Below are 25267 nucleotides of genomic sequence, written 5' to 3' on the forward strand. Positions count from 1 at the left end.
ATCCATGCTGCCTAATTTATAGTCTCATAAGCATGTGACATTAAAGCTATTTAAAGTGGAAACAATACTCAAGATGAGATATATTTATAATTCATGTCAAACATTTAGTTTTTGTGGTTTTATATTAAATGTGCACATTTAGTTATTTGAGTATTTGCCGTTGATAACAAATATTCTTTTTAGCTGATCAGGAGGTCACAGCTCAATGTCAAAGGAGCTTTATTAATAAAGCAGTTGAAGTAGTCACACTGCAAAAAGTTCTAGACCCATTTAACATTAATTTCCACTTGCTAGTCAATTACCAGCTGTCACGGCATATTACATATTGTAAATTTGAGTCAGAAGCTGTCACCCCTAAGTGTATTAACTCTCCCTAATCACATAGGTATAGATTGGTCCCATGAAAGAACTATATTAATCACCAACTTACATATGTCTTCATGATGGTATAAAATTACCACTGGCTTCATTGCTGAAGTGAAGTAAATCAATGTAGACACCAAAAATGAAAGCAGACTGTCATGAATCTTGAGTATTTCCATTCATGTTAACAAGCTTCTCATTGTTTCCAAACAGAAAAATAATGTCAGCCAACTTTCAAAACTTTTTGCTTCTTAGTGTTAAAAATGTAGTTACTTATTATTATTATTACTAGTTAACATTTCTGGAGTATTTATTATGTGCTAGGCACTATGCTTACAGCTTTATGTGAATTATTTCTTTTAACTTTCACAATAACCCTGTGAGGTTATTGGTTCTTATACTTATGGTTGCATTTTTGTAATGAGTTAGTGATAGCTAAAAGACTTGAGTAACTAACATGTCCAAGTGGCAGAGCCTGGAGTCAAACCCAAGCAATTTAATTCCGTAACCTTTACTCTTGACCAGTAGTCTATGCTGATGGATGATGTTTGATATTTACCAGGTGAATCACTTAGGAATGCATTTGGGTGCAAGTAACTAAAACCCAACATATATTAGCTTATAAAATAGCAATTAATTTTTTCTCACTTAACAGAAAGAATGGAGATATGCAACAACTCACATTTGTTTAGTAGCTTAGCAGTACCAGGACCAGTGACTCTGTGATTCCCTGGCCTTTCCCTCATGGCAGCAAAAATGGCTGCTTCAGTTTCAAGCAAAAGGTCCACATTCAGGGCAGGAAAAAAGGAGAGGGGAGAGTCAGCACCAGACAAAACCGTGTAATTTATCATGAAAGCAAAGTCTTTCCCATTTATATCTCATTTGTCAAAACTGTTTCACATGGCCACCCTTATCTGCAAGAGTGGAAGATAAGAGTGGAAGACTGCATGCCTAAGGAAGTTGGGGATGATGATGGACCAGCCTTGAGTCAAAAGTTATAGAATCTACAAACTCTGTAGGAATTTTTCATTTCCTTCTTAACTTCTTCCTTTCTTTTCTTGGAGTGAAAGAGCTGTTATTCTTCATCTCCTAATGTGTTCTTGCCTCATTTTCTATAATGCATTCCTGGATATTAAGGGAAAGTTGTGGTTCCACCGAGTCAGGATGCATTGGTTGCAAGTAACAGAAACTAAGCACACCTAAGAAAATGGATGAATTTCAGTCATTTATTTAACAACTAAATTTATTAAGCACTCATTATACGCCATGAATTCTATGCTCTGTGGACATGACAGTGAACAAAACATTAAAAGAGAGAGAAACAGTGTGCTGGAATCTCATAAAACCCAAAAGTAGGAATGCAGTAGGGCCTTGAAGAGGGACGGGAAGCAGAGGCTGAGAAGCTCTCTGGAATCCAAACAGCTTCTCTGAGCATATCTCAGAGAAGATTCTGCTCACTATGCTTTCTCTTAATTCTTAGTCTGCATGGTGGGTAGAATATGGTCACCCCACATTGTCTGAGTTTTTATCTTCTATTCAAGCTGAACCAGAATCTCTCAGTCCCAATCAAAATACCTAGGAAAAAGAATTTGAATCAAGTGAGCCCAGGGACAGTGAGAGATATAGTTACAGGGGTCGTTGTGAGTGGAGTGGACACCTTGAAAGTTGTCTACCTCAAAAGGCTTCCTGTTGCTATTTGCCATCTCCAAGCTTATTGACGCTTTTCTAGACACTTTGCCTACTACCATCCATGCCAAAGCTCCCTCCTACCACTCCAGATTTTTGAAAGTTAACTCTCCCTTGAAGAGCACATTATTTTAGTTCTGTAAAAACTGCATGAGTCAAGGTTGTTTTGGAGTTTTAACAAATCACTGTGTACCCTAAAATATTAAATCTTCCCCTTCCCTCCACAGCTCTATCCCTGTCTTCCAGATAGTGGGAGATTTGGGTCTTAGTTGACATCAAATTCCCTTCTCACTTCAAGCTAGGCCCTCAGAAGCTGACACCACTACAAACCAATTTGGTTCCAAAGTACACATTGCAATGTAGACTGGTATATTTTATGGCCCTTATAAACTATAAGCCAATGAGATATGGTTGTTGGTGATTTTTTTTTAACCTTCTCTTTGTTTCAAATGAATGGGTGTTTTTCCATTCAGGGATAAATGAAATTGCTGACCTTGTGGGTAATCTGGTTTTTTGCAGGCCGTGGATTCCTCTCCACGTGGAGGGGGCTGGGCAGGCTGGGGCTCCTGGGGCAAATCTCTGCTCTCATCAGCATCTGCCACAGTAGGTAAGCATTACACATTGCGTTTGAATGGATAAAGTTCAGGAGCCAAATAGGATATGACATTTTGATCATACCATGTACTGATAGAGTTTAACATTAGCTCATGACATAATAAGAGCAAATTGTTTTTAGTGTTTGCTGTTCTAATTGCTTCCTGTGTATTAATATATTTATTTTTCAAAAACCCTATGAGGAGGCACTCTTATTTTCTCCATTTTGGAGGTAAGGAAGCTGAATCACAGAGAGGTTAAACATTATCCAAAGTCAGGAGTGGCTGAATTGGGCTTTGAACCACACAGTATGGCTTTTAACCATTATATTGTATTGCATCTTAGAATATAAGATTTAGGCTTTTATAATATATCCTTAATGCTTTGTGTTTATCATCCCGCTTGAACATTTTAAAATATATAAATAGCCTACTCCCTAAAAGGATTTGAGGTATCTCAATAAAAGGCATTCATCACAGGGTATTAAAATACAAATACAAAAAGAAATATGCAGGTAGGGAGGAGATATATATCAAGGATAATATAATTGAACGTTGACATTAACTCTGAGATTCTTGGCTACCAGTAGATTATCTATCTCACTGAGTGATAAAACAAGACTTAGTTTATTTAGATAAATTTATTTTCCTTGTATTAAACATTTGAAGAAATGTCCCGTATTGGCTCGTATACAAAGAGAAAATATAATGGACAATGTCTTCATCAGTGAAGGTTTGTCAAAATATTCTTCATGTGACCATTTCTTATATCCACTCTTCATGAAAACTGAAGGTACAACATAAACGTGTCTATGATAATGTAGCCGTAGCATTTCATCTTGAGGGTAGAGAGTGAAGAGCAGGACAGGGGAAGTCACAGGTAACACAGCTTGCAGATCATCTAACTCAGGTGTTCTCAAGGTATCTCTGTGGCATGAGGATCTTGTGATGGGCCATGAATTGGTCCAATTCACTGTTATTCCTAAAACCAGCAGGGCTGAGGTCTTTGACCCCACTCTAATGGACCATGGTTCCAAACAGTTGAAGGGCCAGATACCTAATCTGATAGAACTTAGACTCCCTGGAAGAATGGACAGATTGCATTCTCCTAATTCCATGTCTGTCAAGTATCAGGAGAGCTCTGGCAAGAAGTAGATGGTGGTCAAATAAATGTTGCCCTCTGCATGAGAGCCTGGAAAGCAAATTTTTTTCTATTGCTAATTGAAAGGCCAGGTATGCCATGAATATTACACATGCAGATGGAAAAATTAATCAGATTAAAGTAGAAGAGCCTGTTTTGTTTTTTGAACAGGACAGAGTCTTTTCATAAGAGTGAGGACAGGAACCTGAAGGCATCCTACTTCCTAGGGAAAATGTTTGAGCTTTTAGTGGCTCTCAAATGGATCTTGCCACTGGCAACACTCAGGATTGCCAGCTTTCTGAACCAAAATTAAAAATGTGCAGTCTAAAAGTTTTTGACGTTGTGATAAGTCATGGAACAGTAAATTATATGGTCACCAAATTATACGGCTCTCCTCATGGTTTATGTCATAACACAGTACAGTGTTTTGGGTGCTTCCAGTTATAATGGTGTCCAGAACTGCCCTGGCTTATAATGAACTTGGTGCTTCAGAAGGTTCTATTATAGACAAAGGATTTACTTTCTCGTTAAAAATTTAAATATAAGCTCCTTCCACGGTAAAGACAGCTATCAGCTGCCCTGTGGGTGTCATGTGCAGGTGTTTTAGGTACACTTACAGGTGCACTCACCTATGACTGCTTTGCTCCTCGTAGGTCTGACTCTTTGCTATTGTTTCTTATCAGTCAGCGACTACACCTCACCATTTGACCTTGGGCTTTGCTGGACCTTTATAAAGTTTTCCATCCATCAACTGGCGGCTTGCCTGTTGAATTTACTGTCCATTATCTTTTTCAGTGTCCTGTTGTAATCTGACCTTTGCACATATACAGCCTAGTGCAGCCTTCATCCGGTGGACTGTGCTCCAAGACCTCTAGGTTTTGTTACCTGATTCAGGTATAACCAGTAGATGATGCTGGCTTTACTGCTTAAAAATCAGGCTGTGACTCCATGAATTCCTGATCCATAGAAACTGTGAGATAATCACTGTATGTTGTTTTAAGCCTCCACATATGTGGTAATTTGTTACACAGCAATAGAAGTGAATACAAGAGGGTCTACTTGAACTTCATTCTGATATTTGATGGGGCAATGTGTGACTGTCAGCTCATCTCAGAGGAACCCTGTCTCCACCAACCATAAAAGGGAAATGGCAGTAGTGATGGCACAATGATCCTGCTGGTCCACAGGCAGTTATCTCCCCAGGTTCTTCTGGATCAGTTACTGCACAGAGCCAGGTGAGAAGCACCACAAGTTTTAAGTGGTTGCAACATTAACAAGACACAACATTTATTCGAGGTGCCTTAGGGAAACCTCAAGAGTAACCCCAAACCCAAGCACAGGCTAAAGATTAAGACACTGACTTGAGGTCAAATTAAAAGATGAGTGCCTACCAGTATGGGCTGGGACCTGCCATGGGTTCTCTGCTTAGTGACTTGCCAGGCTGAAATCAAGGTGTCAGCTAGCTGCATTGTCATCTGACATTCAGGGTCAGTTTCAAGGTTATTCAAGTTGTTGGCAGAATTAGTTCCTTGCGGTTGTAGGGCTGACACCCCTGTTTTCTTGCTGGTTATTGGCCAGGGTCACTCAACTCCTAGAGGCTGCCCTCTGGTCCTTTTTCAAAGCCAGCAGGATAATTTCTCCCATGCTTCAAATCTCTCCCTTTAGGAAGGGCCCAAGTCCCTTTTAAAGCCCACCTGATTAGTTCAGGCTCATCCAGGATCTCTCTTTTGATTAACTCAAATTCAACTGATTAATGACCTTAATTACTTCTGAAAAGTCCCTTCACCTTTACTGTATAATGTAACCTAATCATGGGAATGAATCCCGTCATATTCACAATCCTGTCCACACTCAAAGTGGGGGGATTGGGCTTCCCTGGTGGCGCAGTGGTTGAGAGTCCGCCTGCCGATGCAGGGGACACAGGTTCGTGCCCCGGTCTGGGAGGATCCCATATGCCGCGGAGCGGCTGGGCTCGTGAGCCATGGCCGCTGAGCCTGCGCGTCTGGAGCCTGTGCTCCGCAACAGGAGAGGCCACAACAGTGAGAGGCCCGCATACCACACAAAAAAAAAAAAAAGTGGGGGGATTGCATGTTGTATATATGCCAGGGTTGAGAATCTTGGGGTGATCTTTCAATTCTCCCTAACAGACCTCCCTTTTCCGTTTGAAAACCTCATCAGTTATACCACCAATGCCAGAAACTTAGTATTTTTTAAGGGCTCTGGCTACATGTTGGAATTTTTTTTTTCAGGAGAAGGAAGGATTTATTATTACTTGCAGTAAGTAAGGAGAACACCAGGGATCCTTCCCAAAGCACTATCTCCCTGATATATGTTGGAAGTTTGAAAAGCATTTTAATCTTGGCATTTTTCTCTTATTTGCACCCACAATGACCAAAGGGCACATGAGGGAGAGCAGAGAAAGTTTGAAATATTGATACTCATTCTAAGAATCCCTTTGGAAAAATTGGAGCTATCTTTAGAGATGTAGAGACTAAATATGTTCATCACCGCTGGTCATCACAACCCCAATAATTGCAATAACAAGATAGCTGAATGCCATCCCTAAGTTGTTCTCCAGGTACATTTTGGAGATTTTTGGTCAGGATGGGCTTTAACTTTACAAAGTAATAGTAGCTAAACTAATAGCAGTATATACTTGAAAACGAGATAAGTATTTTGGTGGACCTGATAGAGAACTAAAACTTGAAGCATAAGGGGAGGCTTAGGTTCCAAGGCTGGAAACAGGCAGTGGTGGTGATTGGGAATTTGACTCCCAAAACATAACAGGGATCACAAGTGTCCCCCAAATGGTGAAGTGTCACAGCCAGGCTCACAGCCTGAAATAGACGGTTAGAATAGGGTTCAACCACCTGTTTACAGAAGCTTGAAAAAGTTATGGGCACCGTCCTGGGTTGTGGTCTATCTTGAGCTACTATCTTTGGATTGAGAGAGGCAAGCAAGGCAGACCTTCCATTATGTACAGGCAAATAATATCCATCCAGGGCTTTGCAGCATTAACAGTTTATTATCACAGGGTGAAAAAACTTATTGGAAAACAGAGCACTCACAGCAGCAGACAAGCTCTTGAAGGTTTATAAGTTGCCTGTGGAAAGTAAAGAAAATAACCATATATTCTATTGCAATTAATTCCTACTCAGAAACCTCATGTTACCCCCGGGGTAATTCCAGTTGCAGATGGAATTCTATGCAAGACAGCATCTATAACAAAACTCAGAGCTGTCAACTGAGCACTAGAAACAGAAACCAATACTTCTTACAGTTGTTAAAAAACTGCAGTCACGGGGCTTCCCTGGTGGCGCAGTGGTTGAGAGTCCGCCTGCCGATGCAGGGGACGCGGGTTCGTGACCCGGTCCGGGAAGATCCCACATGCCGCGGAGCGGCTGGGCCCGTGAGCCATGGCCGCTGAGCCTGCGTGTCCAGAGCCTGTGCTCTGCAACGGGAGAGGCCACAACAGTGAGAGGCCCGCGTACCACAAAAAAAAAAAAAAAAAAAAAAAAAAACAAAAAAACTGCAGTCACAATCATTAGAACTGTTTAGAGTTGGCAGGAGAGTAACTGGAGAATGGAAAGATTTAGAAGATGATTCTGTCCTGGAAAGAACACTGTATCAGAAGTCATAAGACCTGAGACCCGGTCCCAACTGCTACTAGCTTGTGATCACAAAGAATTGTCACTACCTAGCTACACTATGCACTGAACCTCTCCAGATTCAGCTCCTTACTTGGGAGAGTATGGGTGGAAGAACTTGAGAAATTCTAAGATTCCCTCCAACTTCCAGAATATGATGATTCCATAGTTTGTGGCTGTATATAGCAGGAGAAAGATGTTTGTAACCACTGTGCTAAGTAGAAAAATATAGAAAATTGATTGACTTTTTGCTACACTGTATTTTTATATTTTATCTTTTGCCTCACTACTTTGACCCCCAAGGTTAAGGGAAAATGAGAAAAAGCAACCTTTCCAATGCTTATATAAAATCCAACATTTCTCAGCCAACAATTGTTTTTGGAGAGGCCATATCTCCTGCATTAGTTTGGTTGACAGCCATGCTATTATCACATTCTAAGAAGACTTGATCAGCTGCCATTCATGCCTTTGGACAAGTTCATAAGATACAATGAAAACGGTTGTTATTTAAGATCCAGGAAGAAACTTGAGTGGGAAAGGAAAATGTAAAAAAAAAGAAAAAGCAATTTTGATGATAATTTCAAAGTACTATTGTGAGAACCAGATGTGATTTCCCACAAGCACCTTAGAGACCTGACTTAATCATAGAATATATTGCTAAGTTAAGTGATGGACCAGTAATCAAAATGAAAGTCAACAATGCTGAGATATCTACAAATATACCAAGGTAAAAATTCTATAGTAGAATAGATCAACTTATTTCCAGATACTTCAAATGACCTATATGTTTATTTAAAATTCTAGTTTTGACAGTTTTATGAGTCTCAACACCTTGTATAAGAGTACCTGAGGAGGGGGAGGGAGATCTGATCTGCATATTTACCTTTTCAGAGTTACCATTGTTCTCCTTCCCCATTCTCTCCTGAGTTACACAATTTTTTCCTTCAGCACATTTTAATGAAAGTCTTCTACCAGCACTGTCAGAAATAATGCAATGTCTTTTTATCACAGAGAACGGCAAACTTGTCAGAATGATACTACAGTAAGAACTCTTAACTAGGTATTTCAGTATCAATATCACATGGGTTTATTTTTGAAGGTGGCATTGCTGATGATGTGAAAATTCTCAAGGATCATTGATACAAAAGATAATAGGATTAATGCTTGGAGTTTGTTCACAATCCTTTACAATCTATGAATAAGTTAATGAATTCCTATGTGATGGCAAGGCAAACACTATGAGTTCAGAAACTCTTCTTGTCAGTTTTGAACCTAAAGAGAAGTGAGTATCTGATTACAGAGTGGGCATCAACCATCATTACGGAGAGAGGAGACTTTTCCAAAAGGAAGGTTGATTGGCTGCAGGTTCTGCTGCCCTGAAGTTGGCTTTAGTTGAGCACAGCAACACCATCTATGTGTTTTTCTAGATAACTACTGCTCACAACTATAATATCTTGAATTCATTGATAGTAGAGTCTGAAATGCAGCCAATATTTTTATTTTTATTTATTTATTTATTTTAACCTCTTTATTGGAGTATAATTGCTTTACAATGGTGTGTTAGTTTCTGCTGTATAACAAAGTGAATCAGCTATACGTACATGTATATCCCCATATCTCCTCCCTCTTGTGTCTCCCTCCCTCCCACCCTCCCTATCCCACCCCCCTAGGTGGTCACAAAGCACGGAGCTGATCTCCCTGTGCTATGCAGCTGCTTCCCACTAGCTATCGGTTTTATAGCCAATATTTTTAAATTGTTCTATTTCTCAAAAATTCACCCAAAGAAGAGTAGAAATTGGCACAACCTTCAGAAGAGCAATTAACACTATCTATAAAATTTTAAATGCATGTGTCCCCTGTCTAGCAGTTCCACTGTTGATTCTTTGCAAAATTTCATTAATGTGTATGTCCAAAGATGTTCAATATGGAATTCACTCAGCAAATACATATCTTACCAGGCCCTATTCTAGGCATCTGAGGTAAAGCAGTGAGTAAACAAGATGAAGACCTTGTAGTAGAGTTTACAGACTCATGGAAGGATGCAGACAATAAACAATACACATCCAGCAATCCCACTCCTGGGCATATACCCAGAAAAAAACCATAATTCGAAAGGATACATGCACCCCAATGTTCATTGCAGCACTATTTACAATAGCCAAGACATGGAAGGAACCTAAATGTCTATTGACAGAGGAATGGATAAAGAAGATGTGGTATATATTTATATAATGGAATATTACTCAGCCATGAAAGAGAATGGAATAATGTCATTTGCAGCAACATGGATGGACCTAGAGATTATCATACTAAGTGAAGTAAGTCAGACAAAGACAAATATCTTATGATAGCACTCATATGTGGAATCTAATTTTTAAAAAGGCCGAAACAAATGAACTTGTTTGCAAAACAGAAACAGACTTACAGATATCAAAAACAACTTATGGTTACCAAAGGGGAAATGTTGCGGGGAGGGATAAAGCAGGAGCTTGGGATGAACGTACACACGCTACTATATATAAGATAGATAACCAACAAGGACCTACTGTATAGCACAGGGAACTCTATTCAGTGTCCTGGGATAACCTATAGGAGAAAAGAATCTAAAAAAGAATGATTATGTGCATATTTAGAACTGAATCACTTTGCTGTACACCTGAAACTAACACAACATTGTAAATCAACTATACTCCAAAAAAATTAAAATTTTAAAAAATTAAACAATACACATAATGAGTAGGAAGATTATAGAGAGGGTTATAAAGTGTTAAGTCTATGAAAAATATAAGGTAGTGTCAGGAGTACAGGTTAAGCTTTTAAAAAGGGTGGTGTGGGGTAGATCTTAATGAAATGGTATTTGAGCAGAGACCTGAAAAAGAGCTGAGGGAGTTCACCAGGCATATATGAGAAACTGGAAACAACCCAAGTATCCATCCACAGAGAATGTTAAACATGACAGAGCCATTCAGTGGAATTCTGATTCTATGCAACCATTAAAAAGAATGAGGTAGATCAGTGTCCTAGGTCGGATGCCCGGGGAGAAACTGAGGCAGGTATGAGTGTCCTGGAGTTTTATTAGGAAGGACCCTCAGGAGCAAGCCTTGCAAGAACTGGGCTGCAATGCAGTTGCGTCAGAGGCCACAGCCCATCCCATAGGGAGCTTGGGGGTTGGGATGACCCTTCAGAGCTGTCCCAGGGCATAAGGCACAGGACCAGGCTTTTGTATCACCAACTTCCCCACTGACCAGTCATTACAGTACAGTCTTGAAGGAGCCAATTCCCTTTGGTGAAGGGCATTTCAAAGGGAGGCGTTTAGCTTAGAGCTAGCCGTCAGCAGGGGTGAAGGAGCATTGGGATCCCAGGCAGCACACACAGCCTCCACCACCATCTACACATGCTGAGACCTCCACTGTATATGGTGAAGCCGGGTCCAAGACACTTATATGTAGGGATGTGCTTTTCAGAACTTTTCCCTGAAAGGAATCAACAAGAAACAAATCAGACTTGTTATCCTTAGAAGGAAATGGGGGGTAGGGGGTGGGGTTGGAAGGAAGGCAGGGCCCCTTTAAGTCTTTTAAGAGCCCCCTCCTTTTGGAAATCCCTCTCATATCACAACAAATATAATAAAATGCACCCACATCCCTCATTAAATATATAATTTATATATAACTGTGGAAGAGTTGAATTTACTTGAACTATAGTTGACCAAGTATTACATTTTTGAATACATTTAAGTAAATATTATTTAATTTCTAATTTGCAAATTTTCTTTTTTTGTCTTTTAGAACCAATACTTCTTTTCAGGTCTTAAATCATTCCATAGGCCCCTGTAAGCTCATAGACTGTATTGACTGTTAGGTCAATAGGTGCTGTTTAGGGAGAAAGAGGCTGGCCCACCTTCTGTTGTCTATGTTCCTATACTCTGATTTTGCTAATATTATAAATGTTTATTTTTACTTATTTATTTAATTTTACATTTTTATCACTTTAATTAAAAGTTTTATTTTGAAAAATATTCAGACTTACAGAAGAAATGTTATAATGAACTCTCACAGTACCTTGATATAGATTAACCTAATAAATGTTTATTTTTAGAAATCAACCAGATATATCAGAGAAATGAGATTATGGGATTTTTTTTAAGTTTCTTTTCTCTATATCCACCTTTTAAAAAGAAAAAGAGAGAAATGAAATGAAAAAGAAGGAAATGTTATATTAAAGATTAAAGCAACCTAAAAGGGGAGAACCCTCTGAACAAGTTAGCTGCTGCCCTCCTGGGGGGTCCTTTTATCATAAGGGACCAGCAGAAATTACCCATAAGGCTACCCAGTCATCCAGGGTGCTGTGTAGAACTACTGTTGCTCCCCTAAGTTACCACTTGGTCAGAGAGACCGTCCCACCAACAACAGATTATTTTCATCCTCCAGAGAGAGGGGAGACCTCCCTTCAATGGGGTTTTGATCTTCTCAACAAGAAGCGAGGTTGGCAAAAAAATTTTGAGAAAAAATTAAACTGGATGTAGAAGACAGCACCACACAGTGTCTTGGGATCCATGCCTGCACAGCACAGGGATGATCCTAAAAACATTAAGCTGTACCAACCCAAGGCACAGCTGGGAGGGCCAGGGTTAGAGGAAGGTTTCACTGCAGGGGTGACCTTCACCTGGCTGTTTGGTCAAGGTAAGGTAACTCAAGCTAATTTTAACATAAACCAATATTTTAAAGATGAGGAAGCTCCTGATTAAGTATCTGATCTCCAAGGAGTTAAGGAAATGGGACTAAAATGACATTTAATCAACTACAAACGGCATGTAAGACTTTCTTAACATAACATAGTGATTGAGCAAGTGAGTTTTAGAGTCAGAAATACGGAGTTCAAATCCTGCCTCTGCCACTTATTGGTTTGGGGACCTTCAGCAAGTAATTTCATATCACCAGGTCTCAGTTTTCTCAATCGTGAAATGGGCATAATAGTATCTCTTACTTCATAATGAAAAAATTAAATAAGATAATTTACTACACTGAAAATATTTAGTCCAGTGCCTGGGACATAGTAAGTGCTCAATAATGTTGACCAGTACCAAGGGTTTCACATATTTCTTCTCAGTGACCTTATAAAACCCTGGGAGGTAGATGTTATAAACCTCCTTTCAGAGAAGACACAGCAGCAGAGACTCAGAAAGGTCACCAAGACCACATGGCTAATAACTGATGGAACCAAAATTCCTCCACAAGACTCCTGACTCCTAAGTTTAGGGTATTTTCCACTAGAGTATGGATGATAAATTAAACACCAGCCAATCATTTAACATTTGTTTTTAAATGATACAGTATCACGGCATGTATTACTTTCTTTGCAGTACTCACCTTTTTACTGCAGTAAGTCAAAGAGTAGAGGATATTCCGTCTTTAGAACGATAGAATTTGGATGGGTTCATTTCTTGGGGATACTTAGGGTTCATGATGACATGTGAAGAAATGAATCCATGAACTACACCCTGTAGTACTATTCATATTGGTTGTTTTTCTCTGTTATTGGTAGAACAAAATCAGTATCTCTGAGAATGAATCGCTCTCAGTCAAAAGGTAGCAGTGGCTCCATATTATTACTTCCTTGTCTGGGCACTAGATGTCACACTAAGTAAAATTTTAGAAGTTATTCTTCAAAGTAGGGTGTGGCATAGAGTCTAAACCTTAGCTATGAAAAACCATAGCTTTATATTTCTAGTAGAATGTAGTTAAAGATGTACTTTCACTAACAAAACAACTCAGAAAAAAGAACTGTTAATTAGAGAATATAATTGGAGGAATCTTAAATATGTGCAAATCCTTGTACATCCATTATACCTCAATAGTGTGTGTGTGTGTATATGTGTGTGTATGTGTGTGTGTGTGTGTGTGTAGGTGGAGTAGCAGCCTATTGTCATGTCTGTTAAAAAGACACATTCTACTTATTATACACATAAAATGGTATTTCCTTCCAGAAACAAAGCAATTTTTCTAGAGGCAGGTAATGCATACATATCCATAGTCGTTTGTGAGAAGCTGAGATGGTGAGAAGCTGTTCTTCCCCGGGAAAAGATTCAGACATGGCTCTAACCTGCAAAGGGATGGAGAAGGTGAAAGAGGAGGTAATGACAGTGAAGTTCATTAAACCCTGAATGGTCTCAGGGAAGGATATGGAATCATCTCTCTTGTACAGTTTACACAAAGAAGATATAGCAGATGCCTACCAGCCTTCTGAAACTCATTTATCCCTTGATTTTAGCTCTCAGAAATCTAAATGAGAATCATGGATGGAGATTTGGATGTACATTATTTTCTTTTTGAAAATATTTGTGCTTTTAAAGGATGTCGAGGAATATGAGCTCAGTATATAATAAAGTTAGATAATTATATCCCATAATTTACATGTGTTACTGAAACTCCAGTGAGTTTCAATTGAAACGCTTTGAATTAATTGGAAGCTAGAGAGAATCAAGTCTTACTTTTAGCAGTTATAGTGCATCTTTTTAAAAAGTAACTCAATAAGGCTTCCCTGGTGGTGCAGTGGTTGAGAGTCTGCCTGCCGATGCAGGGGACACGGGTTCGTGCCCCAGTCCAGGAAGATCCCACATGCCATGGAGCAGCTAGGCCCGTGAGCCATGGCTGCTGAGCCTGCGCATCCAGAGCCTGTGCTCTGCAACGGGAGAGGCCACAACAGTGAGGGGCCCGCGTACCACAAAAAAACAAAACAAAACAAACAAACAAAAAGTAACTCAATAATGAATTTGGACTGTGTCTAATGATCTACACATGAATATAGTCATATGTTTCTGTATGTAATTAATGTTGTAAACATTGTAAATATTGTTTCCTAAGTTTCAGTGTTTTCTAGATAGTGTATAATAACAGGTGATTTCCACTGGATATAATTAGTCCTCTATCAGTTTGGCAAATTTCGGTGCGGTGATTAAGTTAAGACCCCTCTGATAAGCAAGCTTACGATTGATGAAATATGACTCTTTGGGTTTGGGGTTCATCCATGTCTTTCTCTTATTCAGGAGATGGACGGTCAGTCATTTGAGTGGTGCCCTCTACAACTAGGTGGTTCTCTTTGGCTCTCAAATCCTGCTGTGACTTGGGCCTTTTGCCCCCAGCTATTAATATTGCTGCTGCCTTGGGTTTTAACAACCTGAGGTTGCCTAGGGTCCTGAGGGAATCTTTCATTTTTCTCCCCGAGCACTAAGGGGGAGGGGAGTGCTGTGAAGATGGCAGCCCAGGCTGCTTCTCCAAGAATTCAAACAGCCACTTAAGACATCACTAGACTATTAGTTTTCTAAGGAGAAAAAAATGGCTCCAAAATGTAGACAAAGCTATTTCTCTGTCAAGCTAAAGTTTGTTTGTGTGTATGTGTCAGTGGCGGGGCGGGGGTAGTGGATGAGAAGGTCAGCTCTGTATTCACTAAACAGTTATTGATATTGAATGCACACTGTGCTGGGCTCCAGGGAATTATAGGGATTGTCCCGGCTCAGATAGAGTAAAATCAGTGCCCCTCATCCTGGCTGACTATTCTTACATCTTGTGTTTGGACTGTTACTGCTTAAGATAACTATCAGAGCTGTTGAGTGCCCTTTCTAGTTTTCCCACTGGCTTACCTTTGGATCCTGACATGTCATCTCCAGACCCTGCTCTCACACATACAGAGCGTACTAAAGGAATGACTGACACTTTGTTAAGGCTCAGCTGATTTCTATTCAACAAGTAGTAATTGAGTACCTACAATAGGATAGGCCTACAAGGAATCAAAAAATGAATGACACATACCTGCCTTGAGAAGCTTAGAAAAGAGGAAAGAGGTTAAGACAGGGATACCATTCACATAATATCTTGGGTTGGAAACCCCAGGTTGCTAGTTAGATAGTGTGAGAAGTAAGAGGGACTAATAAAGCATCTGGGAGCCCTGTCCATGCTTATTTGCTCCTCGCAACAACACAGTGGAGAAATTGAGTCACAGAGAGGTGGTAACTTCTCAGAAGTCACCCATCTGGGTGATGGTGAAACTGAGCTCGAACTGGAACCCACATCTGAGAGCTTGCAAAGTCTGTGCTGTTAATCACCACGTTCTCTCACAGTCGGGATATACACCTACAGCTTACAAGAAGAGCTCTGGGAGATGAGCTATGGAACCTGCAGACCGTGGGCTTCTATTGTATCTATGAGCCATATTTTATTTCCTGACAGGTCATGGGTTGACAGCGGTCAAGGAAAAAGCAGGGGCCACCCTCCGGATTCATAGTGTGAATTCTGCCTCTTCCGAAGGGGCCCAACCTGATACTGCAAATGAAATCCCTCAAAGTGAGTGGTGCATTTATTTGGGGATTTCTTGGACTTGGGTTGATTACACCACGTGCACAAATAGAGTTCCAAGTTCATATCAGCAAAACGAACTCTGAAAGGGTGTTTTTCTCTTTAGTAGCAGTTGCAGCCGCAGATCAGAGGCCTGCAGAAAGCCCACCCACTTCTCCTTCATCGGGGTCTCGGGGCATGCTGTCAGCCATCACCAATGCGGTTCAGAACACAGTGAGTCCTTAGCTGCTTCCTCTGTTTTCCCTGAGGTCTGCCAGTGCCTTTTTTTGATATTTTTATTTACCAGTGACCTAGATACATCAGAGAAAAGATGGTCTTGCTCATAACTTTGGATTATGATTTTGTTATGCTTTCTCCCACGGAGTAGGCGTGACCTTGGAACCAAAATGATAAGAACAAAATGAAATATATTTTATGTTTAAAAGAAGGGAGCTGCTTAGAAGGAACATTTTTCAGTCTGATATAACAGTGTCCTTTCCAATGGCTGCAAGGACAGCCTCTGCTTGCGGGGAGAGAGGGCTCTTTCTTAGAGCTGGTTTTCTGAGATGCTCTATGTTTCTTAACCTTCAATTTGAAAAATTATAAAGTGATTCAGGTATATATATATATATATATATATATATATATATATATATATATACCAGTAAAGAATCAGGAACATTCCCCAACATGTTACTAAAGTGTTTCCAGATAACTAAGACCAACATTCTTCCTCCATCCCTACCTCCCAATTCTCACTCTCCTCTTTCCTTGAATAGCCCTAATACACATCCCTCCTTCCCAGGCCCCTTCCTTTTAAAGAAGCTTAAGAAGCTTGTTATTGACAACAAAACACTAATGAATAATGAAAAAAGGGGGATGCACCCCAACTGAGATAAGGCAGTTAGCTGGTCTTCAGGATCAGAAGGAAAAGGTTTACTTTCTGCTATGTGAAACAAAATAACTAGTTTTTTAAGAAATATGGCTCACATCCAATTTATTCATTCATTCATTTTTAAAAAAAAGGTAATTAGCTTTCATTATATCCCAAGAGCTATGCTAGATGCTGGGCATAAGCTGAAAGAGGGCATAACATCCTGGAAGGTGGAGGCAACTTAACAGTTGTCAAATGCAATGCTGTATGGGAAGAAGAGGGGGCTGTGGACACACATATGGGGGTGTCTTAGCCAGACTTCAGGTCAGGGTATGCCAGAAATAGGAAATGACTGTTCCTTTCCTTGATACTTGAGGTCCTCTAGACTAACCAGGGAGAAGGGGGATCAGCAAGTATGTTTTAGGAGTCGGATAGCAGTACAAGTCCAGTGTGCCCACGGCAGGTGTGCGGGGAGGGTTGTAGGGCTGGGGATGGGACAGAGCACTTTCATTACCTCTGGCATAAGAAGTGAATTCATGGGGACTTCCCTGGTGGTCTAGTGGCTAAGACTGCACGCTCCCAACGCAAGGGAAGAGAGTTTGATCCCTGGTCAGGGAACTAAGATCCCACATGCCTCATGCTACAAAAGCACGGCCAAAAAAAAAAAAGAAAAAGAAAAGAAAAAAAAAAAGAGGAAGTAAATCCATGGTCTCCCTGAGCTACGAGGCAGGGCCCTCTGAGTTTGTTCTCAGCATCCTCACATTCCTTTCTGTGTGCTCTCCAACCTTCCGGTTCTCCCTTTTCCCAAGCTCCAGACACCCCCCCACCAAGTCTGCCCTTACTCAAAGTCCCTTCATCCTTCCTTCTCCCATCTTATTCTCTACTGAAGTAATCCCTCATAGGAATGTTAGGAGAAAGTAAATCAAATTATGCAAAAGTGTGAATTGCTGATATCCCCTAGTCCTCCCAAAATAGGTGCATTTAAAAATCTATTTTGGGGCTTCCCTGGTGGCGCAGTGGTTGAGAGTCCGCCTGCCGATGCGGGGGACGCGGGTTCGTGTCCCGGTCCGGGAAGATCCCACATGCCGCGGAGCGGCTGGGCCCGTGAGCCATGGCCGCTGAGCCTGCGCGTCCGGAGCTTATGCTCCGCAACGGGAGAGGCCACAACAGTGAGAGGCCCACGTACCGCCAAAAAAAAAATAAAATCTGTTTTGTAGTGTGATTATTAATTGGCTCCCAAATCGGAAAACAGTCTAAATGTCCAAGATGGTGATGACTAATAAAGCGTATTAATCAGTGAAATCAAATATTGCTGTTGAAATGATAATTATGAAAATGGATAATGCATATAAAGAATAATGTAGGGCTTCCCTGGTGGCGCAGTGGTTGAGAGTCCGCCTGCTGATGCAGGGGACACGGGTTCGTGCCCCGGTCCGGGAGGATCCCACATGCCGCAGAGCGGCTGGGCCCGTGAGCCATGGCCGCTGAGGCTGCGCGTCCGGAGCCTGTGCTCCGCAACGGGAGAGGCCACAACAGTGAGAGGCCCGTGTACCGCAAAAAAAAAAAGAATAATGTAATAATAAAATATAACCTATGCAAACTCATGTAAGGTGAGAAAAAACACAGATATATGCATATTGTAATTGTAGTTGTATAGTTGGGGTATAGGCAAAGAAGATGTTGCAAAGAAATGTAAGCAGTTCTGTTTGTATGTACAGTTTATATGAGTAAATCTTGATTGTTTTACTCTTTTTTTTAGAAAGAGAAACAGTGACTGGCAAAGGAATTTGCAGTGGTTAACTACATAATAGAACAATTTCTAAAGCCAGAAACACATGGAATCAACGTGTCTTATTTCATGAAAATACTAATTATAGGCGGTTATTGCTACTTTCTGAAAGTATGCACGAGCCACTGAAACAGCCTGAGGGTCCTACACTCTAGGGCCCTATATTAAAGAATTCCCTAAACTGGCAAGAGTATTTGACATTTTTATAGACTGCTCCAAATGATTCTGTTACTTGGGTTAAAATGTTTTCAAACAAAAACAGCAATTGGGTCACCTATTAATTTTTTGTCTTAGGAACATATCTATTCATACACACAGCCAATAAAATTAATCCCTAATGTGCTTTGGTTTTCTTAAGCATCCTTATTTAATAACACTGCATGTCCTACAAAGTTATATGACATATGCTCTTCCACGGAAAAGAAAATAGGATTAAATGGATGATAAATCTCCTGATGAGAAAAAACTGTGACTTTATATTGCTTTTCATATTTGAATATAGTGCAGTCTAGGAGGTGCTGACTGCCTCGGAACAGCAAAACATGAAAACCTAATCTCGTGCAATTATCTCATTGGCAGGGTAAAAGCGTCTTAACAGGTGGTCTTGATGCTCTGGAATTCATTGGCAAGAAAACTATGAATGTCCTTGCAGAAAGTGACCCAGGTTTTAAGCGGACCAAGACACTCATGGAGAGAACCGTTTCCTTATCTCAGGTGGGATTATGTGATTTGTTCTTTTGGTCAATAAAGTGAATACATTTTTATTTACCTTTTTTAATAAATGTTTTAAAGCACATGTCAAATTCAAATGACACAAAATATCAGGGAGTGAAAATTGAGTTTCTAATACACCCCTTTCCCCAGCCACACATCATGGGAGACAACCATTGTTAACGACTTCTTACGGATTCTATCAGAGACATTATACAGACAGACTTAGATATAGATATAGATATGGGTATAGATATGACTATATAGATAGATGTAGCTAAACATATACATATATATACATGTGCACGTATATACATACAAACATTTTCAACCAAGTGTTAGCATACTAACCATGCTCCTTTGTACCTTGCTTTATTAAGTATAAATTATACTTAATAATTTCTTGAGGATAATTCCATCGATGCCATTTGTCTTAGTCCATTCGGGCTGCTATAACAGAATACTGCAGACTGGGGGGCTTATAAACAACAAACAGTTATTTCTCAAAGTTCTGGAGTCTGGGAAGTTCAAGATCAGAATAGCAGCAGATTCAGTGTCTGGTAAGGGCCTGCTTTCTGATTCATAGACAGACGTTTTCACACAGTTTCTTCGCATCGTAGAAGAAGGCAAAGGAGCTCTCTGGGTCTCTTTTATAGGGACATGAATCCTGTTCGTAAAAGGGTTCCACCCTCATGACCTAATCACCTCCCAAAGACCCCACCTCTAAATATCATCACACTGGGGATTATGTGTCAACATAAGAATTTTGGGGAAACACAAACATTCAGTCTATATTACGATTATATTCCAGCTCTACCACGTTCTAGCTACATGACCTTGAGCAGACAACTTAACCCTTCTGTGCCTCAGATTACTCATCTGTACGCTGGGAACATCAATACCTACGGATAGCTTTGTTGTGAGGATGAAATGAGTTAGAATAGAACCCGACTCATAGTTAGCACCCAAGAATGTTAGTTGTTGTCATTGTCTTTTTTATGTATCAAGGTGATAGGTAGAAATGGTATCTCATTGGAATTTTAATTTATATTTCTCTTACTATATGCAAGGTTAGACTTCTCCTCTCATACTTCCAGCTCTAAAGTGTTCCTCCTTGAGAAATATGGTATGAAGAATTTAATCTATGTTTTGCTTACTTACAGCAGTCAGTAAAATTAAAAATAATGTTTATCTTATTTTCCAAATACAAAACCCTAATACTGAACTTGCTCTTTCAGTTGACACATGACCAGCTCAGACCCTATAGTGTCAATCATGCCCCTTTTCCCCTTCCCCCTTAAGAGTCTGATACACCAGGTCTCTCTATGTCTTATCAAAATCAGGAGCAGCAGATGCAGGATCTTACAAATTTCACAGGCAGGACAAACACATCTTCCCATGGCTCAGTGCTGGGAAGCCACGAAGGAGCTATCACTGGCAACAGGTGAGTGGCAGCTCCTGAAAAGTTTGATTTTTAGGTGATTTCTTCTTGGCTCTTCCAGAATAACCCACATATAACCACTGTTATATTACAGCCCAGGTAGGGACTTGGCAGGATCAGCTAGACCATCACCCTCCAGATCCTTAAAGAAGAAAATAGATTTTGTATTAATCAGGACATTAACACTAGATGTTGTACAAATACAAAACCAAACCAAAAATAAAATAACCCAAGTATCAATGTGGCTTAAAATGAAGAAGTTTTATCTTTCATTCCTATAGTGTTAGCGTTCGCGGGCAGCCCACGTCTTGTGGCTCTACCATCTTAAAATCCTTTACTTCCAGCCTCATAGAAAGGGGAGAAAAATATGTGGGGGGCCATTACCCACTTCAGCTTCCTTCCGAGCAGTAATTTTTCATTCGGTCATTCGCTCCACAATGCATTTTGAATGTCCACTATGTGCTAGGCACTGTTCTAAGCACTTGAGATACATCAGTGGTCAAAATGAGTAAATATCCCTGCATTATGGAGATCTGTTCTGGTGAGGAGGGACAAACAAACAATAACCAGTATCTCATATTTTAGAAGAGGATGAGTGCTGTCAAAAAAATAGAAAAAGTAGAGCAAGAAAGAGGGTAATCAGGAATATGGGAGTGAGGGGCAGGTTAAGTATTAAGTCAGATTGTGAGGGAGAACTTCATGAAGATAGATGAATGACGTTGGAGCAAATACTTGAAGGAGATGAAGGGCTTGACTGCAGAATCTGGGTGAGGCGCATTTCAAGCAGAAAGAGCAGCTTGTGCAAAGGCCCTGAGGCAGGAGTGTCTGGTATGAACAAGGAAGAGTAAGGATGCTGTGTGGTGGGGGAGGAGTGAGCCAGGATGAGAGTTGCTGAAGATGAGGCCAGTGTGGTCATGGGGAGCAGGTGATGGAAGGTTGTGGAGGGTGTTTGTAAGAACCTTTGACTTCACTATTAGTGAAAAGGGGAGACCATTGCAACGTTTTGGAGTGACAAGATCTGATTTTAAAAGTATCACTCTAGTTATGGTGTTGAAAACAGACTAGGTTGGGGGGAGGGTGAAGGGCAGGGAGACCGGTTAGAGTGTGTATCAGCCTACATCCTCCCAGAAGCAGATGCCAAGTTAAGTTTAAACGTGCAAGGATTTTATTAGTAGAAATGACAATGTGAGAGAAAATTGTGGGAGTTGGGGGAGAGCCATAAGACCACAATGCAAGTCTGATCCCAGTGGAGGGGAACAAGAAAGGAGACTGGGTGCAATCATCCTAGATTGCTGTGCAGTCTAAGGAAGGTTTGGCAAAGCCATGGGAGAGTCCTTCAGCCAAAGTCCACTGACAGAGGAGTTTCCGTCTCTCAGGAGAAGGTCTGCCCTAACATCCCTGCTGCACCAGTGATGGCAGGGGGAGGTGGTAAGAGGCATGACCTCAGTGAAAATGAAGAGTGGGTTTCAAAGCGCACCCTCGGGGCTCTTGGTCATTTACGCTCCCCTCTCACAGCCTCCTCAGGAGGCGTTTGCAGGTATCTAAACAAAGGATAATGGTGGCTCAGAGCAGTGTGAAGCCATGAAGGTGGTGATGAAGGCTGGTTCTGGGTGTAGTTTGAAGGTCGATCCAGAGTTCCTGGTGGACTGAGTATGGAGTATGACATAAAAGGAAGAGGCACGGATGATTCCAGGGTTTTTGCCTAAGCAGCTACAAGGATGAAGCTGCCATCAACTGAGAGAGGGACATCTGTTATGTTTTTCCTAATCCACACTAAATAACTCTAGACATCAGAAATGTTAATGCATGCCCTCCCTAAGTTTCTCATGCATTCTTTCTTACTCTTTGAATAACGTGGGGACAGGGTGATTCTCAGATCCCACTGGTATAAGTTTCCAAAGCTGCCCTTCTGTCCCAAAGTCTTCCATGCCAGAATCACTCACTGCTATTTAAACCAATCTCCTTTTCTTCTCCAGAGGGAATGTAGCAGCAGCACCCCGAAAGCCAGTTAATTCTTCTTTAGGCCACTTTAATTTCACCCTCCATTTCTTGGGTGAATCCACATCGTTCCAAAGTGACAATTTCCCTTTACCTTTTATTGCATCCCTTTTTCCCTCTAACCTGAATCAGAATTTAGAGATGAAAGTTGGTGTAGGAAAGAAAGCAATTTCAGTGTCACTTTGTTACTTTATTTCACCACCACCAAGCCAGTGAGATCCGTGGGAGTAGCTGGGTTTTATTGTAAATGTTAACAGTTCCCAGGGATGATTTGATGGGGCTGTTTTGAAAACTTTCAGATCTTATACTTATTTAGTCTTAAAGACAGGCAGGAGGGAGAATTCTGTCTGCAGCCTGGTGGGTTTGGGGTTAACAACCTCAAGAACCAAAAAGGAGAATGAAGCTGATTGTTTATTGACACATAATAAAAACCAAAATCTATTCTTTCATGATCTTCCGCTTGTGACCTTGTGGTGGCCAGTGCATTTATGGTGCTCTTCACAGATATTAAAGAACCCTATAAACTAAATGCCACAGTCACCTTGATGAGGAATCAAATAGAAGATGCTTAGAATTGAAGAAAACAAAGGTAGGAAATTAAGAGTAACTGGTGGACTTGCGTTTATTTTACTGTCTTATTATTTAATCAGCAGAAAAATAACTGGAGAAAAATGATCAACCTGGAGAGGAACTCGGTTCACAGTATTTCTAGAAACCAATCTTATCAAAAAACTGATAAGCTAACATTCTTATTTATATTAATATTAAGTATCTGGTGAGGAATACACTATGAGTTTATATTTTATTAATCATTTTCATCAAAGATGTTTAATAACCACACACACAAAATTTTTAAATAACTCAAATAAAATCAGACCAGCTTATTTTTGCTTTGAAGTCTGCCTAGGGGCACAAGTTGCAATGAATCCTGTCACAATAGATTCAACTTTCCCAGTGTAAATAAAATTTGCTCATTATAGAAAATCTGGACATTTTAAAAATAAGATTAATCACACACACGGAAAACACTTCAGTAGAAACCACTGTTCAGCTTTTGTTTTGCTTCTTTTCAATCCCCTTCCTGGGTGTAGAATTTTTGCTTTGTTTTGCTGTGTACCTATGAACATGAAAAGTTCAAAGTGGAATATTATGTAAAAACTTGTGAGTAAGATCAATGCAAAAAGTCATTTTTTTAGAAATTCCACAGTGACTAAAACCTACTCTTCACAAGTACCAAGTCAGTGCTCATCTCCCCCAACATCTTCCGCAGGAAATGTGGCTTTTAAGCGTATCCTTAGTGTACAAACACTGTGTATTTGTGCAGATGTTGCGGGAAGCCAAGGAGAAGGAGAAGCAGAGGCTGGCACAGCAGCTCACGGCCGAGAGGACCGCACACTACGGGATGCTGTTTGATGAGTATCAGGGTTTGTCACACCTGGAAGCCCTGGAAATTCTGTCCAATGAAAGCGAAAGCAAGGTATGTCTGTCCTGGTCATTTAAAGTAGCACGCTCATGAATACGTCTTCTTCTTTTTTTTTTAAAATGTTAAAAAAAAAATTATTAAAAACACACACACATACACGCACACACACAAACAGGGTCCCTGTACTCATCTCCCACATTTGGGGTCTGAGGACTGTCTACTACATTAGAAGCACCTGGAGTGAATACGTCTTCTTAAACACGAAAGAAAGCCTCCTTTCTAGAGCCTCATTACTGTGCTGAGGTCACAGATACTGTCCAGCCTGATGACCCCTCTCAGGCTCCGTATTATTTTCTCTCTATCCTGTGCCTAGCTGTTCCCCCTCACCAGCCCCAGGAGAGCCAGCATGATAGGAGTCATCACCACCCCCAACTCACGGCCCAAAAGGCCTTGCAAACCCTGGCTGTCAGCACCTGGCCTGTGCCTCCATTTGATGATGTAGTACCCAGATCAGAGGTGCCCTGCCAGGCCATGTCTTCATTCCTACCCAGTGGAGACAAAGCAGCTGGTATTTCTCCCAGACTGCAGGGTTCTAATATATTTAGTTTCATGGGTGATATAGTTATTTATTCACCCATTTGTTAGAATGCCTGGGCCACAAAGGGCAGGATTATCTTACTGGGTGTTAAAGCTCTATTTAGTGGTGCTCCTGAACAGAGCTCTGGGAAATTACCTAACAGCCCTGCACATTCACTCTGTCTGATCCCAAGAAAACAAACATGAATAGTGGAAGTCAGCAGGGTTGTTGGTGATTTCTTTTTTTTTAAAAGGATGTGTGTGTGTGTGTGTGTGTGTGTGTGTGTGTGTGTGTGTCCGTCCCCAAATGTGTGTGTTTTTATTTAACAAACACTTATATGTCATTTATATAATCACTAATCTAAGCACTTTAAAACTATTAACTCATTTAATTGTATATACTGCTCTTCTTGTGAGTCAGACTTACTGTAGTCTGGGGTGTTTTTGCAGTGAAGGCCACAGGGCAGTACCCTCTGGACTTCCTGGGAGGGGCCATGGGCCATCCCAGTGACATTTACTTGGGGGAGAGGCAGGTTCTCAGACAGGAGGCTGAACTTGAAAGTAAGCCTTAGAAGCGAACAGTGATTTTTGACTCTCTGTTGGCCTTGTCCTCTTACATTTGGACTTTGGGGGGTTGAGACATTCTTGAAGCCCACCTAGTCAGGGAAAGATGACCTCAGCCATATAACAGGTAACCA

At 40.7% G+C, this 25267-nt stretch overlaps 1 protein-coding gene across 5 annotated transcripts in view; it reads left to right on the forward strand.

Annotated features, from left to right (window-relative positions):
- The window catches only part of FAM114A1 (family with sequence similarity 114 member A1), a 68181-nt gene that overhangs the window by 16340 nt on the left and 26574 nt on the right, over positions 1–25267 (forward strand). For 3 of the 5 annotated variants that reach the window (XM_032632242.1, XM_032632244.1, XM_032632241.1), the window contains 5 exons: positions 2569–2656; positions 15653–15766; positions 15885–15991; positions 19000–19134; positions 23895–24047. In XM_032632242.1, coding sequence (XP_032488133.1) covers positions 2569–2656; positions 15653–15766; positions 15885–15991; positions 19000–19134; positions 23895–24047 — 597 coding nt within the window. The remainder of the gene's footprint in view (positions 1–2568; positions 2657–15652; positions 15767–15884; positions 15992–18999; positions 19135–23894; positions 24048–25267) is intronic. The other 2 variants (XM_032632245.1, XM_032632243.1) reach the window with 1 other exon arrangement.

This window comes from Phocoena sinus, chromosome 5 (assembly GCF_008692025.1).
Source record: "Phocoena sinus isolate mPhoSin1 chromosome 5, mPhoSin1.pri, whole genome shotgun sequence".
In the NCBI taxonomy this organism is placed as follows: Eukaryota; Metazoa; Chordata; class Mammalia; order Artiodactyla; family Phocoenidae; genus Phocoena; species Phocoena sinus.